General features: G+C 43.6%; 1 protein-coding gene across 4 annotated transcripts in view; it reads right to left on the reverse strand.

Annotated features, from left to right (window-relative positions):
• LOC111868208 (atrial natriuretic peptide-converting enzyme) overlaps positions 1-20,376 on the reverse strand; it is a 95,755-nt gene that overhangs the window by 65,897 nt on the left and 9,482 nt on the right. For all 4 annotated transcript variants that reach the window (XM_023858656.2, XM_023858655.2, XM_023858653.2 and 1 more), the window contains exon 2: positions 10,375-10,931. In XM_023858656.2, coding sequence (XP_023714424.1) covers positions 10,375-10,428 — 54 coding nt within the window. In that variant the 5' untranslated portion in view covers positions 10,429-10,931. The remainder of the gene's footprint in view (positions 1-10,374; positions 10,932-20,376) is intronic.

The following is a 20,376-nucleotide window of genomic DNA, read 5'->3' on the forward strand; positions in this document are numbered from 1 at the left end:
ATAATCGCCACTTCTCTGTACACATTATTCCCAGCGTTCTGGGAGTTTGAAAATTCCCCTTCTGTAAAATTCCGTTCCAGCCATCCGAAGACACTGACGCACTGCTTTCTGAATTGCCTCCCTTGTCTTAAAACGTTGTCCATGCAGCTGATCCTTCATAAATCCGAAAAGATCGTAGTCGGAGGGTGCCAGATCAGGGCTATAGGAGGGGTGTGGAAGAACTTCCCACCCCATCTTTGCAATTGCTTCGAATGTGACCTTTGTGGTCTTCGGTCAATAACCGCGGGGCCCAACGAGCATAAACTTTCCTATAGCCCAAGCTTTCAATAATTTCCTGTACTGCACTGTGCCCTATTCCAAGTTTTCGGGCTATTGTGTCCACAGTCACACGCCTGTCATCTTCAATGATCTCATCCACTCTTTCCTTGTTGCGTTCAGTTGAAACTGTTCGAGGACGACCGCTCCGAGGCTCATCTTCGATGCTGGTGTTCCCATCTTTAAAATGTTTCACCCATCTTCGAACACTGCTCACACCCAAGCACACACTTCCATAAGCACGCTGGATTCAGCCGAATGCTTGGAGAAGGGTACAGGTTATGAATCTCTTCATTATTCAGTTTTATCCAACCTCCCGTCACTTCATCTCTCTTCGGTCCAAATATTCTCCTCAACACCCTGTTCTCAAACACCCTCACTCTATGTTCCTACCTTAATATCAGACACCAAATTTCACATCCACACGGAACCACGGGCAAAATTTTACTTGTTTTATAGCATAATTTTTACGTTTTTAGACAGTAGCCGAGAAGACAAAATATTATATTTCAGCATCCCGTCGCATTGGGGCGCTTATAATGTTTCCATCTGCTAGGGCTACGTAGGGGAAAAACAAACGAAGAAGCGATCCTTCAGCCATTAGACTGGCAATCGGGCTTCAAATTCCGTTTCAGGTGGTGGAATTTTCCACTACAGCACACCCAGAAAAACTCTGGGGTCCGTCAAGCCCCCTCTTGAGCTCTGGTAGAATTTACTACTGACAAAGCGGCCGGAACGCGAGGTTCATAAAACACGTACATCCAGTATCATAGTATAGAATGTGCGAAGTACTCTTCGCTTTCTAGACGTGTTGCAGGGACGTGATGAATTTCAAAATTGGAGTTTCGTGAGGCGAATGTTGCAGACGGTATGGGTGGAAGGAACCGGGATAGCGCAGTCGGTATAGTGACCGGCTACGGGCTGGACCACCGAGGGGTCGGGGTTGGAGTGCCAATAAGGTCAAACTAGTCTCAAAGGGACCGTAACAATGGTTGGATACTACATTGCTGTTAACAAATATCTTGGTTGAAATTTTTCTCCTGACAAAATGAACCTGTATCTCCGGAAATGGATCATCAGTGATGATGTCCGGCGATGACACCCTGGCGACTGGCGTGTCCTGGCCGTGGTACCCCGTAAGAGTACCCAAGTGACTCTTCCGCAAATAATTAGCTCCTTGAGGAATTTAACAGGGAAACATTCCAGTGGCATGTTGCCACCAAAGGTTTCGCACTTGTCACGTGTCTCTTTCGCCACATCTCTCTTTATATCGTTCTCTCTCTCTCGTCCTTGTTTTCATTCTCTTGCATTTGATTCTCTTTTTTCTTTCTCTCCCCACCACTGCCTTTTTTCTTTGCCTCTTTCGCAAAGTATAGTTATGTAATGATACAGGTATGTATTTACTGCGTAAATGCTTCTTGGTATTTTCTGAATAGTTAGAGGCCATAAAGACACAGCTAGTAACAAAAACAGACATAAATTCATGAATAAATGCCACACTTTACGTTAAACCAGAACTCTGCAGTCATCCGTGGACCATGTCCAGTCAGTTGCAGTTGCGTCTCCACTGCTTACGAAATTCTTGAATTATTATCTGCAGAAGATGCATCTGATATTTGGGAACAACGATAACATATCAAAACCTGATTCGGGAGGAAATTCAGTGGAGCCTGAACTCGGGTAATGCTTGCTACCATTCAGTCCAGAACCTTTTGTCTTCTCGTCTGCAGTCCAAAAACATAAAAATTAGAATATACAAAAATATAATTTTGCCTGTGTTTTTGTATGGGTGTGAAGCTTGGTCTCTGATAATAAGGGAGGTACTATACTGAGGGTGTTTGAGAACAGGGTGCTGAGAATATTTTGACTGAAGAGGGATGAAGTGACAGGAGGTTGGAGAAAACTGCATAATGAGGAGCTTCATAACTTGTACTCTTGTCCAAGTATTAATAGAATGATCACGTCAAGGACGATGAGGTGGGCAGGACATGTAACATGAATGGGGGAGAAGATGAATGCATATAGGGTGTTGGTGGGAAAGCCAGAAGGAAAGAGACCACTGGGAATACCAAGGTGTAGGTGGGTGAACAATATTAAAATGGATCTGAGAGAGATAGGATGGGATGGTGTGGATTGGATTGATCTGGCTGAGGATAGGGACCAGTGGAGGGCTCTTGTTAACAGGGTAATGAACCTTCGGGTTCAATAAAATGCTGGTAAATTCTTGAGTAGCTGCAAAATTGGCGGCTACTCAAGAAGGGCTCGGCTCCAAAAGTAATTAAGACGATGCATCTGAGCGTAAGATTTCATCTTCGACATACATTTCGAAGAGGCAACGCGATTCTTGTGCTGAGACTGAGTTCACTGCAAAATCCAGTCATGCCCTCTAATTTCCAGAACACAACAACAACAGACATACAGACCAAGATGTATACGAATGTGGTTCTTATAATGCATATCTTAGTGCAAGAATTAAAATAAGAGTGCTCAGGAAAGCATGTGGACTTGAACAGATAATGTAAATACAAAACTGAGAATATTAGCCTTCGTGATTTATGCGGGCCACCTATCGCTGTAGCAAGAAGACAGGCTGAGAATAAGCAGTGTTTCGTACGAACAGAACATGTTATGTTTAGGAACTGGGTATGAAAACATCATGGAAGTAGAAGGAAACGAAAAGTTAATATTAAAAAGAAGTGTGTTGTGAGGTGTGCTTCTGGTCTGTGGACCTATCTTGCCAGAAGTTCGATAAACTATGGGGTTTTCATTATATGACGCTGTCAAGCTGACCTAAGCCTGTCGACAGTTTCTTTACACTAGTTCTGATAGGATCGCTTCACAGGCGAATTCGCAGCTTCATAAATTGAACACCCTTTATTATCATTGTTTGATTTCAAGAATCCGGTTTAGAAAACCGAAATTAAAGGCCGTGGGGATTCGTTGCTCTGACCACGCGACACCCTCTTTCCGCTAAAGTTGGCACTAACTTCGCCGACAAACGGCGGTCGCTCGGTTGGCATAGTTCGCTTGCGGAATAAAGCCACGGAGTTTGTTTTTATTTCAAAAATACTTAAGCTTCAGACAGAAAAAAAAAACAGTATTATTACCAGGTGTTTGTATGGTGTGAAAAAGTTATTTACTCTCAGGAAAAAATATAAATTGAATATTTTTTCAGACCTTAATATTGAGGAATATATTTGGATCTATGCGAGTTGAAGCAGATCTAAGTATGAAATTGAAAGTTATTGCATTATATATAACAGCTAACCTAATATTGTTAGCGCAGTATACTTGGGAAATTATAGTTGATTGGTCATCCATCCATTCATTAATTTATTCACCATTCGTGCATTCGATTTAAATGACAGGTTTAAGAACACATAGCGCCGAGTGTTAGAAATGTAGATAATGAAAGAATAGGGAAAATGCGAGAAAAACAGACGTGGCTAATCTAAGGTAATATCCCAGCATGTGCGTAGAGAACAAAGGATTCGGTAGGGTTTGCGATCTGCTGGATACGTACTACAAGGCAGCCGAAAACAACATGCACTACTGCAGTCTGTGGTTATTCTCAATATTCAAGCACCGAAAGGACTTTTCAAGAATTATACGCGGGATCGCTCAGTCCTACATAGATAACACTACGGGAAGAACGGCCGCGAAATTGGGGTTCGATTCTCGGCAAGGCCAAGAAATTCTCCACATTATCTAGACCTTCTCTGAGACCCGCTCAGCTTCAGAGCCAAAGAATGGACAACGACGGACAGCTTGCCTCCATCTAGAGCTGAGGCCAGAATTTTACACTCTCATAGTATGCAGGTGGATGGCTCTACTGTTGAGGTTCAGTAGTTTGAAAGCCTGGCCAGTATGTGGGCGTCCATAGGGCCTGAAACACACAGGTGCCTACATTCGCGCTAGGACCGAATTCTGGGGCAGCACCTTAAAACAGGCAAAGTCTGCTTATTTCCACAACTTTTCCCGGTTACCATTTTCATAGTATTCGACGCTATAAACATAATTCAATATGCTGAAGTCCCGTCCTTAAGTAAATCAAATCCAATGACTTAACTGCTTAATCAACGTAACAAATTTCCAAGCGCTTAAGGAAACAAACAACTGACCTGGAATAGCATTATCTTCTAGGGTGTGACGCTGTGTAGTCTGGTACAAGTGTATTTTATTTCGGATGAACGTAAGATTCCTGTTTCCTTGTTGTTTACTCCTCGGCCCTGAAGATGGAGACAGTACTTTCTTCCGATACATTAATAAACTTCTATCAGACTAGACGGCATCACATCCCCAGAAGATAGTACTCTTCAGAGACAAACCCAGAGATCCAAAAAAGAAAAATTCAAACTCTCCAACCGACTGAAAATTTGCTTCTTTTGCCTGCTTGTTAATTGGTTTCTTTCTCTTTCTTACTTTCTTACATTTTTGTTTTCATTCTCTCTTTTTTTTTGTACCCTTTGTTCCTTGTGCTTTCTTATTTTCTTTACTTCTAAGGCACTGTCTAACTGCACTGTTGGTCTTCACAGAGCAGTTCACTGTTATTAGCTCATCGGAAATTTCCTTGTACTTATGGAACGCATGGGGTCACACTGTGTTCACAGAAACCGGCCACGGATCCCTATCCCAAGTGAGTCCGGTCTTCTCCACATAACACATAATACTACTTTAAGATCCTTTATGTTTATGCTCTTGTCCAAATCCATGCCTCCCAAGAAGTATGTTCCAAAAATATCATGTAACCAATAACTCGTACGAGCACATGAATGTTCATTAACAGCTGAAAACTTTCTATTAACTAACTTACTTCTTGGATATAGTCCTCATTGAGAAGATGCCATTTGTGCAGCTACTCAAGATTTGAAGAAAGCAGTCTTTTGGGATTTGGCACCGTGTATATGTGGTGTTAACCGACGTTTCGGAGGAACGTATCGTCTCCATCTTCAGGGTAGAAGAAAAAATATAAGAACCGGTAAAAGCAGACTGCACTGCTTTTACCGGTTCTCACGGTCTCTTCGCTTGCAGATTTCTTATATTTTTTCTTCTACCCTGAAGATGGAGACGATACGTTCCTCCGAAACGTCGGTTAACACCACATATACACGGTGCCAAATCCCAGAAGACTGCTTTCTTCAACTGTTCTATACTCCTACAGAGTCTGAACTCCCAATTCCAATTCTCTTATCTCTCTTGCTCAAAGTCAGAGTCAGAGTTACTTTACGACTGGCGATTTAACCGCGATCAGTTCGTCTTGGCGAGGCGTTAAGTCTTTTGAGACCCACGACCAATTTTTTTTTCTCCAACAGAAGACTTGTGGTTATAGTCCTTAATGTAACATCCTATCTGGCGAGAGGATTGGTCTGCAGTTTACAATTGCTGCTAGTCTCGCCAGCGCGGTCAGAGTCCCGAGGGGCTCGCGACCATATTTTAGTCTTACATTCAGAACTCCCCCAACCTGGAGGGCCAGGTTCCCGTATTCATATCCCGAGGAAGAGGATGGCCCGGTTATACCCTCACGTACTGGGTTCCCTTTTCGTCGCCTCTTGTGAGTCGCAGGACTACGTTGGAAGTCTTCGAACCCCTCTCCTTCAAACTGGCTCTCATATATAGGAGCAGCACGGACCTACAGAAGACACTTGTCACGTGTCACAATGAGTGGCGCGGAATACACAGAAAACACCGCTTCCTCTATTTTTGCGAAGGCATGTTTACCGCGCCGTTGCCTAACAATGGGTATACGTGTTACAATATTATCTTCTGTCCTCTATGTTATATTAGCAGAATATAGATTAAAAGGTTATGGAACAGGCAACGAAACTGATTATAATTTTGGAACAAATATTCTCCGCCTCCAAGACAAAGCAGCTGAATGTTTTCATTTTCTACTTGGCGTCAGAGCAAGGCTCCTGCTGTGCAATTCGTCGTGATTTGTGAAACGATGCACCATGTCGTTAAACTCGGCCGTGCTGAGTGTTGCGTCATAAATACAAAGTGTTTCCCCTGCCAGCACGATTTCCCTCTCAATCAGAAACTTGCTGTGGTTCTGTGCTGAGATGCAATAACTGCTACTGCAATATTTTGTGGTCAATACGGGTACAAGCGCAGTCAGTTGAACTGTCAACAGGAGCTTGTGTTAGCAGCCCAGCCATTCGGCCTGTGGGAAGGATAGCAAGCACGTTCACATGTTTCATTTTGACGCTTTCTGCATTTAGTTTTTACTGTTCTCATTTATCTCACCCGTCTTATTAATATAGAATGTCATGTTGTTTTATTTATAGCCTCTTTTTAATTGAAATACTGGCAAAAAGCATTACGCGAAAATGTCCTCAACATGTTAGTTATTGTCAGAAAATAGGTTTAAAACCAAAGGCGTTTCACTTCAGCTCGTAGAAGTAAAACAAATTACTGATCAAACTAACTTAAAACGAAAAATATTTCACTTCAAAGTAAATATCAGATGTCGAGGTAAGTCTAAATTGTGAGACTGTGACGTTAACTTTTGTTTAGATAAGAAGTGGTGTGAATTTAATGACCAGGATGACCATGGCTTCCTCCTATGGTAACCCCACTAAGCTACCGTCAGTTGTGTAGGAAACAACGAGATATTTTCAGAGAAGTTTTGGGTCTTAGCGCGAAGTGTTCGTATTTTCCTTCAACTTCACTAAAAGTCAATTATGTCGACAGATGTTAGCAGAATATCCCAACATTATCCACTTATCTAAGCCTAGGTTTTCCAGGTAATGTCTTACTTTCAGATTAGCAGAGTATGTTCTTCTCTCTGTACAAGGGATCAAGTTTCGCACTCATATAAAACAATCATTTAACAGCTAAACAAAAAATATTATGCATACTGGAACCACGGAAAGAAGCCCCAGCGATAGTGGGGATGACCGCGCGCAAGACTTTATTCTGTTTACTGTGTACTCCCCTCCAGTCGTTACGAGCAAGCGCAGAGGGCTTGTATCTGGCGAAGGTCATCGCGTTACTATAACCACCAACACTTCTAGGAACAGAATGGATAGGCGACCAGGGCGGAGTATACAGCAGTGACTTGAAGGGAGAAGAGCAAGAGCTCAAAGGAGATGTGGAGGGAGGGGGTTTGATCCATTCCACTCTTTCCATGGCCTCAATATAATCTGTATACAGAGTGTCCCAGAAATAATTACAGAAATTTGGAGGCTGTACCATGGCCCAAAACAATGATAAATGTATATACAAACATGGGTCCGGAAAAGCTTTGGTAAAGAATTGGGGCCATTCGAAGGTGTTCCGGCATGAGCAGGATTAGAACTGTGGATACGAGAGTAATGGTGTGCTAGGGACACTTTTGAAGAAAATTGGAGTTTAAAGTGAACAGTATTAATGGTTGTCTTTTATCACTGTCAACCTCTCCATTCAACAACAAAACTAAAAGTCTAGCATACACATCTTTAGTGCGTCCGATTCTGGAATATGGGGCGGCGTGCTGGGATCCTTACAGGGGGGGACAGATTAATGCGTTAGACCGGGTGCAAAAGAAAGCGGCTAAATTTGCACACCATAGGAACGAATCGAACTGGGAAACCTTGACAGAGCGCAGAAAGATAGCTCGCATATGTGCTCTCTTCAAAGCATACACGGGAGAACGGGCTTGGAAGGCTATAGGTGACAGATTAGAAACACCATGCTATCTGAGCAGGGGTGATCATGGCAAGAAAATTAGGAGTAGAAAGCAACGGACAGATATCGGGAAATACTCCTTTGTAAATAGGACCATACAGCTCTGGAACCAACTACCTGCAGATGCTTTAGGTACTCTGTCCTGTAAACCAAGCAATTTTAGGCAAAGGNCTCTGTAATTGTTGTAGTTGTTAATCGTATTTGGTTTGTATTCACTGTGGTAGGATGTCCTTATTGTTGTGTTTTGTGTATTGTGTTTTGTTTGAACGTGTTGTCACTTAGTGTAATGTGTGTTACTTGTCTGTTGTGTCCTATTGTGTACTACTGCCACCGGGCTAAAACCCAATTGCAGTATAATAAATAATAATAATAAAAACACAGAACAGTAGGGTGGTAGAACCCAGTTGCAAAAGTAGCCTCAGTGTCACAGGACAATACATCTTCAGTTAAATATTTGTCAGACAAATATTATTAATAACAAAAGAGCTCTTTTCAGTAAGTAAGGCAAAACTGACTAAATTTAGTTTCACATTACAGTGACAGGAGGTAACGATTGTTTTTAGGGTTGCAATAGGTGCTCCAAATGTTGGCCTACCACTGCCACACAAGCTTCGGCCCCAAAACGCATGGATTAACTGACGCACTGAAAGAATGCCAGGAGTGTTGGGGACAAAGGAGCGACCATTGCGAAAGCGTTGCAGCACTTCTTCTGCAATGTTCACCGCTAAATCGTACACTATTTTTTTTACACGTCCCCAGAAGGAAGGATGGAGGAGATTCAGGTCTGATGAACGACTTGGCCAGGATATCGGTCCCTGCCGCCCTATCCATAGACCAATGTAGGCAGTCTCAAGGTAATTCCTTGCAGCGTAACTAAAGTGGGCTGCAGCATGATACTCGCATATGAACCACAGGTTTCGTCGAGTACGCAGCCGGGCAGCACCCAGTACGCTGGCAAACAATGTTGGCAAGCAACGCCACTGAGTGTATAAGGCAAAACTTATAGGCTTACGAAACAGTCCCCAACAAAACCATCAAAACATTAATTGAAAACTGCTGTTGATGTCTGCATTGAATTCTACTATGTGGATTTAGCAAATCCAAATATGCCTGTTATGGAAATTCAGTATGCCGTTCCAGAGGAAGCCTGCACATGGCTGATAAAGAGAGATTTGCATCACTTGTCGAAGGAACCAGTGGCAAAACTCTTGGCGTGAGAGAAAATCAAGCGGTCTTAAGGACGTGTGTCCCTTGCAACTGGTAAGGGTATAGCAACTGTTCAGGGGGAAGTCGCCGCACTGCCGTGTGCCACATGTGCGGCAGCTTACATTTGACGAGCTCTGGAACGGGATTCCGTGTCTCGACACACTGACTTCTAGTACACGCCTCCTCCTTCCGCAGAAGGGTGACACCACAAGTCTCCGTGATACGATCACTAACGTGAATCATGCGCAGGCACGGAAGTCTACGTTGAGGATACATCTCCGCCTACAATCTTACACCATTACCAGAAGCTTGGCCGAGAATTATGTACATATCGGCGTATTCTCGGGATCTGTACTCCTGAATTTCAATCACAGACTTACAAACTAAGACATCACTTGACTACACGCAGAGCTCACTTGAAATTAACGCCTGATGTCACATGCTTAATATACGTGGTGAACTCACAAACCATCTATCTATCTATCTATCTATCTATCTATCTATCTATCTATCTATCTATCTATCTATCTATCTATCTATCTATCTATCACCCTACAATCCTTTTGTTGGATCTTGGTCGCTTTTTCAGTTTCTTAATCCTATACACAGTCTGTAGGTCTCCTTGGAGGTAGGATTAGCCCGTCGCCTAACCGCTACCTACACACAGAATAAACGAGCACAGACATTCATGCCTCGAGTGGGTCTCGAAACCACGATCCCAGCGTTTAAGCGAGCGAAGACAGTTCATGTCTCAGACCGCGCGGCCACTGTGATCGGCTGGTGATCTCACCTGTAAGTTCGACAACTTCACGTGTTGTTGTTCAGTGGGGAAGGTGATTAAGGACAAAGAGTCATTCACATCGTCTACTCTAACCTCCACCTTCCTTCAGAAGTGTCCATAGCAGACGTCATTGTTGTAACCACAATTCTCTTCCTTCTGTTGCCAAAATACGAGTACATTTGAATGGCTCTAAGTCGTTATCGAAGCTTTTCGGACCATGTTCATGCAAACTATTTTCGACGTGCTCACCTTCCGTTTTTCTGCGCTTATTTCTTGGATATTCTGTGCAGGCCTAGGTGCCCAAAAGAATAGCAGGATGGCTAAAGGAGACGAGTTAATTAAAACAATTCCGAGAGACGCTAAAGAAAATCTGGGCATGCAATATTAAGCAGACAAAGGCTACTCACCTTCGAATCCCATGATGTCTTCCTTTTGTTTTTGTGATCCATCGTAACAGTCATGTTTTTTTGTGCTTGGTTCGAAACACAGAATTCTAACAAAAGTTCATTTCAATTTAAAATGTAGCGTACGAATTGCCACAAGAAAGAGATCTCTTGCACAGTAAGAAATATCTTTAACACTCGCCAAACTTTCTATTGCATTTAAAAACAATCGTACAAATTTTTCGTCGTTTTTTATATGTGTTCAAACACTATAAATAAAATCGCTTATTTTCTCCGTGTTAAGGTCCAGCGTGCCACTTCACCTTTGTGTCTGTCACACTTCACTACACTTCCTGAAGTTTTTCTTCCTCATTGGCTTGTGCCCATGAACAGGCTGACATGCAGACTGTACAGACTGTAGAGAGGAATGCAAAGCTACTCGGATTCTTTAGGGACTTTCATCTTCTCTGCTCATTCAAATACTGAGATACAGACATCAGCACTTTCTCTCCGTGTCAGAGAGTGATAATGCTCAGGAATGTGTCGCGACGGAAGTCCCCATCTCTTCAGTTTTCCACCATCTGCAAAGAAAACAGAATATACGATACTCTGTAAAACTATATCCCCAAAGGCGTACAGGGACTGTGGGTAACTCTCCGTGCATTCTTAACCTCGGAACTAGACAGGAGATAGCTTCACGCTCCAACCAATTTTATCCCTGAGGAAAGGGTATCCTTATCCATTACATAAGCGATCAGAGAACCCCAGAGCTGCTATGGATGCTAAGAGAAAAAATGAATACTCGTACTCCTGTCGGGAATCGATTCTCGGTCGTCCACCTAGTAACCAGTCAATTTACTGACTGAGCTACCCTGGAATATAATCAACAAAAAAAAATAGTATAAACTATATATTAATAAGTCTTGGAGTCGGGATCGCTCAGCCGGTGTAGCGAAGGACTGCGAGCTCAATGGCCGGGGTTCGATTTTTCTTTATTCCACAGTGTCCAGCCAGGCTATGGGACCCGCCTAGCCTCCTATGCAATGAGTATTTGGAGCTTTTCCCCAGGGGTAGAGAGGCCGGGGCGTGAAGTTGAAAATTCGCCTCCATCTAGTGCAGAATGGTGGAGCAATACCTCCACTCCCCCATATGCCTTCATGGCATAGTGCTTAACTAATTAAACACAGAGACAACTTTACCTTTTGCCTGTATGAATCAGAGTTAAAAAAAATTATTAATCTTACAACAAAATCGCAACACAATTCTGAGCTAGTTCCAACAATCCTCAGTCATCCTCACTTTTCACTGACAGCGCAGGACACGAAACTGCGTAAACGCAGACTAACTCTTCAATTATCAAACGACGCTGTTTCGGATACAGATGATATACTCCAAGGCGTCAAATGCTGTGGGAAGAATGACAAGCACGTAAGCATCCGGAAGGCACAATCTGGGCGTCCGTCCAGAGACTGGTTCGTCAGCCGAACGGTAGAATGGCTGCGGGTCAGAAAGGAATAGGTCTTGGCATAGTTCGAGATATGACTCCGGTATTCATAAATATATGTAAAGAAAAGCCCAAAATCCGACAAAAATTGAACCAAGTACCTTCTGAATACAAATATTTCTTGTACTCACTTAATCGGTTAAAAATACAGAGTAGCTTACTTACTCATGGAGCTGAGCACTTCTTGAGGAGCCGTCAATTCTGCAGCTACTCAAGAATATCCAGCATTTTATGGAACCCGCAGGTTCATTACCGTGTTCACAAGAGCCCTCCACTGGTCCATATCCTTAGCCAGATCGATCCAATCCATACCATCCCATCGTACCTATCTAATATCCATCTTAATATTGTCCACCGACCTACGCTTTGGTCTTCCCAATGGTCTCTATCCTTCTGGCTTTTCCACCAATATCCTATATGCATTTCTCTTCTCCCCATTCGTGTTACATGCTACATGTCCTACCTACCTCATCCTCCTTGTCTTGACCATTTTAATTATACTTGGAGAAGAGTACAAGTTATGAAGTTCCTCATTGTGCAGTTTTCTCCAACCTCCTGTCACTTCATCACTTTTCGGCCCGAATATTCTCAACACCCTGTTTTCAAACACCCTCAAGTCTATGTTCCTCCCTTAATGTCAAAGACCAAGTTTCACACCCATACAGAGCCACAGGCGAAATCATAGTTTCGTATATTCTAATTTTTCCCTTTTAGGCAGCAGACGCGAAGACAAAAGGTTCTGGACTGAATGGTAGCAAGCATTACCCGAGTTCAATCTCCTCTTAAATTCCTCCTGAATCAGGTTTCGATCTGTTATCGTTGTTCCCAAATATCTGAACTGTGTCACATTTTCAAAGGATCTGTTAGCTATCTTTATGTCACGATTTCGCCCTGCATTTTGGTGACGAGACAGCAACATATACTTAGTTTTCTCTGTGTTTACTTCTAGACCAACCTCTTTACTTGCGTCAATTAAAGTTTGTGTGTTTTTCTTTATGGTATCTAACATTATCACCCAGTAGATTCACATCATCAGCGTAGACTAACAGCTGATATGTCCCGTTAATTTCAGTCCCACCTGACAAATACAGAGTATAAATAAATTTAAGTCGACCCTTACAAGAGACTGATTTACTAACGCACATGTGTACCTTCGGTTTGAAAGGCAGAGACAATAAGACCGTCAATTTCGTATCTCTTTGCCGAGGACGGGCTCCATAAAAATGGCGTCCAACGTGGAGTCATCGTGCATATTTGCGAAAGAAAAACATTTAACGCAAACAAGGAACTAAATCTCCGCCCTTAAAAGCTTCAGCCTTTCACAACGAGCAATTGCCTGGGGAAGGTAAGATATGATATTCTCTGTGTCGTGACGTGCAATCCTTGTAGCCACTCCCGAACAAGCGGCAATGTACTGGAAGTAGGTTGAAGTTTCTATTAACCCAGAAATTGAAAGACGGTTCTAACTTAAAGCTCTAGTTAACAGTTCCGTTAATCGAGAAAAACTGGAATTTTAAGAACTTGTTTCCATTTTCGGAAGAGAAAAACCAGTCGTGGCTTTGTCTAGTTTTCTTATAATAACCAAAACATGCGCGGAGAGCACATGACCTGATCTGACCTGAAAATGAGTCGCATCGAGGAGCGGTACCGACAGCCGCCTCTGAAAAGCATTCCGACCGACGGCTGAGTAGGTAGCAGCACTCAGTACTGAGAACATGCGAGTTCGATTCTCCGGTAAGAGGCAGACTATCCCGAGTAATTCGTCGCTTTCCTCAGTCGTCGGAGGAAATAATGGGATATTAAGTAATTTTGAAACGGGCGACTACTGTTCCTTTAAGTAGAGTAAAAAGTAAAGCTATCCCTGTACCTGTACCATGAAGGCCCATTGGGTTGTGAGACGTTGAGAGTCCCACATTATCTAGACAATTGGCTCAAAGATGGCGGTAAAGTTGTCAGCCGCGCTTTACTCCCCAGGAAAATTATTTAATTAATTCCTAGTACTCATTTCTGTTAGAGACTGAGTCGAACCAAGGGCCATAGCGCGGCTGGAAGGATTAGGTCAACTGAAAAAAAAACTCCGTGGTTTTAGTCCGCAAGCGAAAAAACTATCGAGCGACCGCCGCTTGTCGGGGAAATTAGTGCCAACTTTAGCGGATAGAGGATGTCGCGTGGTCATTGCAACGGATCCCCACGGCCGCTAATTTCGATTTTCTAGACTGGAGCCGCTATTTCCTTGAAATTGCTCCTGAATTATCCTCACAAGGTTAAGTGGGCCCCGTTCCAGACCCACTATATCAGAAAATCTGGTGGACCTTTGGGTCTGTAGGCAGGAACTCTGACCACTAGACTACAGAGGCGGTCTTGAAGACATTACCCAGATCCGAAATCATGGTTCCATTGGACAGCCAGGCCTGCGTTTAAATATGCAGTTCGACAGATGTGTTAACAGAAGAGAAGCAGGCCTAATTAACATAACATGAAGTGCCTGAGTTACTCGTACAATTACTTGGTATGTCTGAATAGTGATCTGCACGAACCCGGCTCAGACCTGGTTCAGGTGATGGCAAATGCTTCACGTATCGCCTAAAGAAGAAAATCCGCGAGCGAGGAACCAGCGTAAGTAGGTGCTAATAGACTAATGTTTAATTTTGTCTATGATGAGTCAGTTTATGTTGGAAAGAGAATGAGAGATCTACCTGAGGCTTGTGTCCTCTCTCCAGCCACACGAATGCTAACAGTATTTGCAATTTAGTTCCTGTATTATGCTTTTAGTGAACAGGGTTTTCTAAGAAGCCAGGTCTAAATTTTCAATAGTAAGAAACTGGACTGAGCCTTCCAGGAGGAATGCCGCCTTAAGTGCTCTTGCCCCCTCGCTTAATGCATGTCATGTAACTATAAAAAGTGAAATGAATGTTTGAAGATAATATCTCTGCCGGACAAACTAAATGCTGGACTTGTGCCCATTATTAGAATCCGGCGGCCGTAACCCTTTCCAAGTGATGGTCCCTCAGGGGCTGTGACGTAGAGAGTTACCTGGTGTCTTAGAAGGGTCACGTCACTGTACGGGCCCCGAACTGAGAGGTTCTCGGGGAAGAGCTGAAGCAAATCTTCTAAGTTTAATGGGCGTCGAGGTAGAGACCCAACGAAGTGTAATCACAATGTAGGCATATCCAGATACATAGTGTTCGTAGCATTCAAGTGATGGAGTGATATTTAAACCCCGGAGACTGCTTTCCATCCCGATTTCCAGGGCAACCAGTGTCCCCTGAGAGGAAGACCTCATGACGACCTAGCTATCACCTGCTCTACTGACGGACGCAAAAACTCCAACGGCAGAATAAGCACGGGGGGGGGGAAGGGGGGAAGCCCGGTAGCCGGTGATAGTGGGACGGTTGTAACATTCCTCTGTAAACAAAAAGTTGAAGAAAGCAGTCTTCTGGGATTTGGCACCGTGTATATGTGGTGTTAACCGACGTTTCGGAGGAACGTATCGCCCCCATCTTCAGGGTTGAAGAAGTATAAGTAAATCTGCAAGCGACAACACCGTGAGACACGGTCAATTGACTGGAACTACTAAATTGTAAGCTATATGTCATAAGTTGGGAGCACGTGGTAGCGTAGTTGGTTGGGGCACTACGCTACAAGCCGGAAGGTCTCGGGTTCGATTTCCGATAACGTAATTGTATTTTTCAATTGTCCTAATCGTTCCAACCGCATTATGGCCCTGTTGTCGATTCAGCCTCTAACAGAAATGAGTACCAAGAATCTTTCTGTGGGTAAAGGGCAGCCGTCGCTTATGGTTGACAACATTGGGCCGATTTTCTGGAAAATGTGGGTGCCTTGACGACTCACAAACCTATGGGCCTCCATGGCCCGTTACAGGGATAGCTTTACTTTTACTTTATATGTCATAATTTCGGATTAAGGAGATATTCATGTTCTTGCATTCAGAGCGCGACATAGGCAGACACTGTAGCCGCTTGCAAAGTTTCCTAGAATTTTTAGCTATTCTGACAAGAGGGCAGGGCACTGTTAACATACAATTTTACATCTACGGCAAGTAATAAACCAAAAGTACCTTTGCCCGATACCCACGCTAAGCTCATTATACATCGAGGAGTTGTAAAAAATGCAGATTGTGTTTCGAGGGCTAAAATTGCTTAGCAACCATCTGATTGGAAAAAGAAACCATTTTAGAGCTTCTTGTTTTTGAACCAGGCCAATAAGGCAAGCCTAAGGGAAGCAACTTTTGGTAGAAGCAGAGGCTCTGGGAAGCTTGCCGCATCAGAGCAGATGAGTTCCGAAAACACTGGTGTAGACCTCAAAAGCATTCGAACACCAATTCCGCGCTCCATATAAATGCCGATCAACTTGTTACACTCTCTTACATACCAAATTATTGAACTATCATAGTGCTAAAGCACAATAGACCACTGAGGTCGCGGTGCAAGGGCCGAGAAGGCCCACTCCTCATACATTCATCATAGTGTTAACCTGCGACTATAAATTCAACTTAAAAACTACTATAAATTGTGTACTCAACTCAGCCTCTAACAGAAATGAGTACCAGGAATATTATTGGAATATTCTTGGGGGTAGAGGGCGGTCGGCGCTTAAGGCTGACAACCTTGACGCCATCTACGAGCTGATTTTGTAGAAAATGTGGGAAAATTAACGTCTCACAAACCTATGGGCCTCCACGGCCTGTTACAGGGATAGCTTTACTTACTTTTTTACTTATTAGAGTGGATGTGCAGTCAGTTACATAGTAGTGTGACTATATGTGTAATTCGTCGTGGTCTCTAATAAATCCACCATCAATTGTCAGCCACTGTTGTCACTGTGTGTGAGGTACAGTGTTTCTCATGCCCTGTTACAGCAAGGTCCCTTAAGACCCAGGGACAGATCTCTTGTTCTTCTGTTCTACCACTTTCAAGGCTGAGCTAGGCATCCCGCTACACAACCCTACCAGAAGGCATCCTACAGCCTGGTGGCTACTGGCACCCAAAACAAGTCCTTCCACCTTCCCAACCAATCATCTGTACACCTACGAAGGGAGAGGAGGTAAGGATAAACCAGCGAAGGTGAGTTCTACAACTACAGACGTAGAACTTTGACCCATGTTACGCTCGAGTAAGGGCAGTCGTTACCGGCGCACCGGAAAGTGCGAAGTAGAGTGGGAGAAAGAAAAAATAACTCACAGCGAGCAGAGTTTTAAGCGTTTGGTTATTTTTGTGATTACGCGAAAGAATTGCGTGTTCCTCATCATGAAACTGAAAAAGGTAACCATATTTTGAACGAAAAGAAAACAATTTAAATATGAAACATGAAAATCATTTCTTTATGTGCAAAAGGCAGGTACGTGTATTAAGGGTAAGGCTGAGGGTGTTATGTTTTAAAATGCGAATCCGTTTTGAGTTACTCCGCCACAAAGAACTGGAAGTTCGTATGCAAGTCGCCACTCATGAAATTCACTGTTAGACTACTAATCAGGCATATTCACATCCATCGTCTTCGCTAACACCGCAGACAGAAGCGGACGGAACAGCCAAAGCCTCTGTCCCACAGTCCTCCACAGACACTAGTCTTTCTGGCATCGTAACTCTTTCTGGTTTCGTAGATTCTTCCTAGTACGTAATAAACATAGGGAGAAACAAATAACAAACACAAACTCCGTGGCCTGTAGTCCGCAAGCGAACAGCGCAACGGTTCCCCACGGCTGTTAATCTCGGTTTTCTAGACAGGAGCCTCTATTCCCTTGAAATAGCTCTTCATTTATCCTCACAAGGTTGAGTGGACCCCGTTCCAGACCCACTACTTCTCAAAAAATCTGGTAGCGCCGGAAATCGAACCCGGAACCTCTGGATCTATAGGCAGGATCCCTGACCACTAGACCACAGAGGCGGTCTAAAAATAGGGTCACTGTATGGAAATTTGAATACTGTCACGCATATGGATGACTATAGACGGGGCCTGGATTTGAGATTGGATTTATTGACCACTTATACGCACGACTCGGAACTACGAGAAATTACAGCAACACCTGTAATCTCCACAATTCACAAATCACCACAGCACCCGCCAAGCCTTTCCCAGCCTGCTGTCTCCACTAGCAGTTCCCTGGCAACGGCTCCTAACAGTGGAGATTCTTCAGCTTCAAGCTCTCAGGTTCTTCTTCACAACCTCCTCAGAAATACGTAACAACTGACTCTGTCCCTTGCGTGTAACACCTCAGCATGGACAAAGGAGAAACACGCTGTTACAGCAGTAACTCTGTTGATATGTGCGTGTTCGTTGCAGCGGGAATATTTTTACCGTGCCACTGCCCAGAAATAGTCACTGTTTGCAGAGTCTCCGCTTAGCAACGGTTCTATACGCCACTATATTAAAGATTTTGTTAACACACCCTACCACAGTAAGGAATCTGAAAAGTAACTGAGCTGCTTCATCCCCAGCGTTCAGCCATTAACTGCCTTTCGACAATGTAGTTAATCTATCGACATGGGGACTTTGCACTTGGCTGACGAAAAGATGAAGCTGGCGATTAAGGGGACTGTTCACATGCGAGATCCCTGACGATGGTACGACTGCCTGCAATATCAGAATGCAACTGAGTCGCAGGCTTCTGAAGTTTGGTCTTGAGCCAGACGTTATCTGAAATTTAATTTTTGTATCTGATCAAGGAGGTAACGTTAAAGGATTTATGCATTAAGCAGACATGTATTCAAGACAGATTATAAATACGTATATTGGGTTCCATTCGGGCTGGGATGAAAGTAAGTCGCGTTTCGGTCGGTTACGGGCAACATTTTTGAAGTTAGATTTCGAGTCCATGTTGTGTTGTGGAAAATGATCGAATTTCGGCCCGTGTAAACCTCTATGACTGAAGAGAGACAATTGCATTGCATCTAAAGGACGTAGATAAATATTTCAACAAAGAATAAATTTCTATGAAATAAACTACAATTGAAAAAAAATATTAATATATGTAAAAATGCTGTGCCAACGACCATACCAAGTTGAAAACACCGGTTCTCCTCCGGTAACCGAACTTAACCAACATTTGGTGTGGTTAGTACTAGGATGGTGATAAAGGAGCACGAGGTAACATAGTTGGTTCACGCACTGTGTTATAAACTTGAAGATCGCAGGTTCGATTCCTGACGAGGTCATTGAATTTTTCAATTTACCTAAGTCTTCCAGCTGCACCGCCATCTGTGAGCCGAATGTCTAGAAAATGTGGGAGCCTCAACATCTCACAACCCTATGGGCCTCCACGGCCTGTTGCAGGGGTACCTTCATCTTTACCTTTTATAAAACGCTCTTGCTGATATCCATAAAGGCGCGTCCACATTACTCGTGCTCGTGTGACTCGCTATGCTCGCGAGTAATGTGGATGATATGACAAGTCATTAGACAAGCAAATTTTTAATTTTTAATTTAAAAACTATAGCCAATACATTAAAATACGACTACAGCCTATACACACAACGAGTAAATATACAGATCCTCACGCGCCAAAGCCTGGCGAGCAACTGAAGTAGTGTGGAAGAAGATTTACGAGCACTAGTAAAAGCCAGAAGAGTATCTCGACGAGCACGAGTAATGTGGACGCGCCTTAAGAGACAAATGATGCCAGTACCGCATTAAGTGGGTTCCCTGTAGGCAGGATGTGAGTCCCCAGGTTGCTGATGGGGGAGACAGCCCCTAGATGTGGAGTGTAATTGCAAATACATTGCGTAAGCAGCTGTAATAGCTGACATGGGACAGAGTCCTGCGTAGGGTTTGGGCAGAGGGCTAACAACCACTCGCCATAAAAAGAACAGACACAGCATCGGAATTCCGACCGTCAGGGTTCTACAAACATAATTATCGAATTACAATTTAGGTTCAATGAGTGTACGCGACGTCAGACGGCATGTGGGTCTCCGCGAAGTAGTGGACTATCATTTCTGTGGACTTAGAGACAGACTGTTTGCACAATAATGAACCGGCTTAACATCTAAGAGAGTAAAGTTTGTTGGCAACAAGATGTCAATCACTGTATTGGGGTTGGAGCATAAGAGACTACAGGTATTACGTCAAAAATGCGAGTATCAACGCTGCATCATTCCTCATCGCAATATCAAAATGGACCTCTCTGCATGAGAAGACATGCAATGAAATTCGATCACGCTTTAATGGACAACGGACGGCGCTCGAGTGGAACTGACATTTTATTCTTTAGGGGAGCTCACCAAGATACTGAACGCTCTCTGGTGGCGGATGCGGAAGTTACGCATAGACTATAAGTAAAAGAGCAATGCAAAATTTTGTAAGGAGAGAGTCCATCTCAAGATCGAAAATTTTGAAACAAACTTGCCAGATTTGGAATGGACAACGCCGGTCACGGTAGCCGAGCGGTCTAAGGCATGCACTGTCTTCGCTCGCTCGGAAGCCGGGATCGTGGGTTCGAATCCCACTCAGGGTATGGATGTTTGTGTGCGTTTTTCTGTGTTTGTGTACAGGTAGAGGCCTTGCGA

The sequence above is a fragment of the Cryptotermes secundus genome, unplaced genomic scaffold (assembly GCF_002891405.2).
Source record: "Cryptotermes secundus unplaced genomic scaffold, Csec_1.0 scaffold146, whole genome shotgun sequence".
Taxonomy (NCBI): domain Eukaryota; kingdom Metazoa; phylum Arthropoda; class Insecta; order Blattodea; family Kalotermitidae; genus Cryptotermes; species Cryptotermes secundus.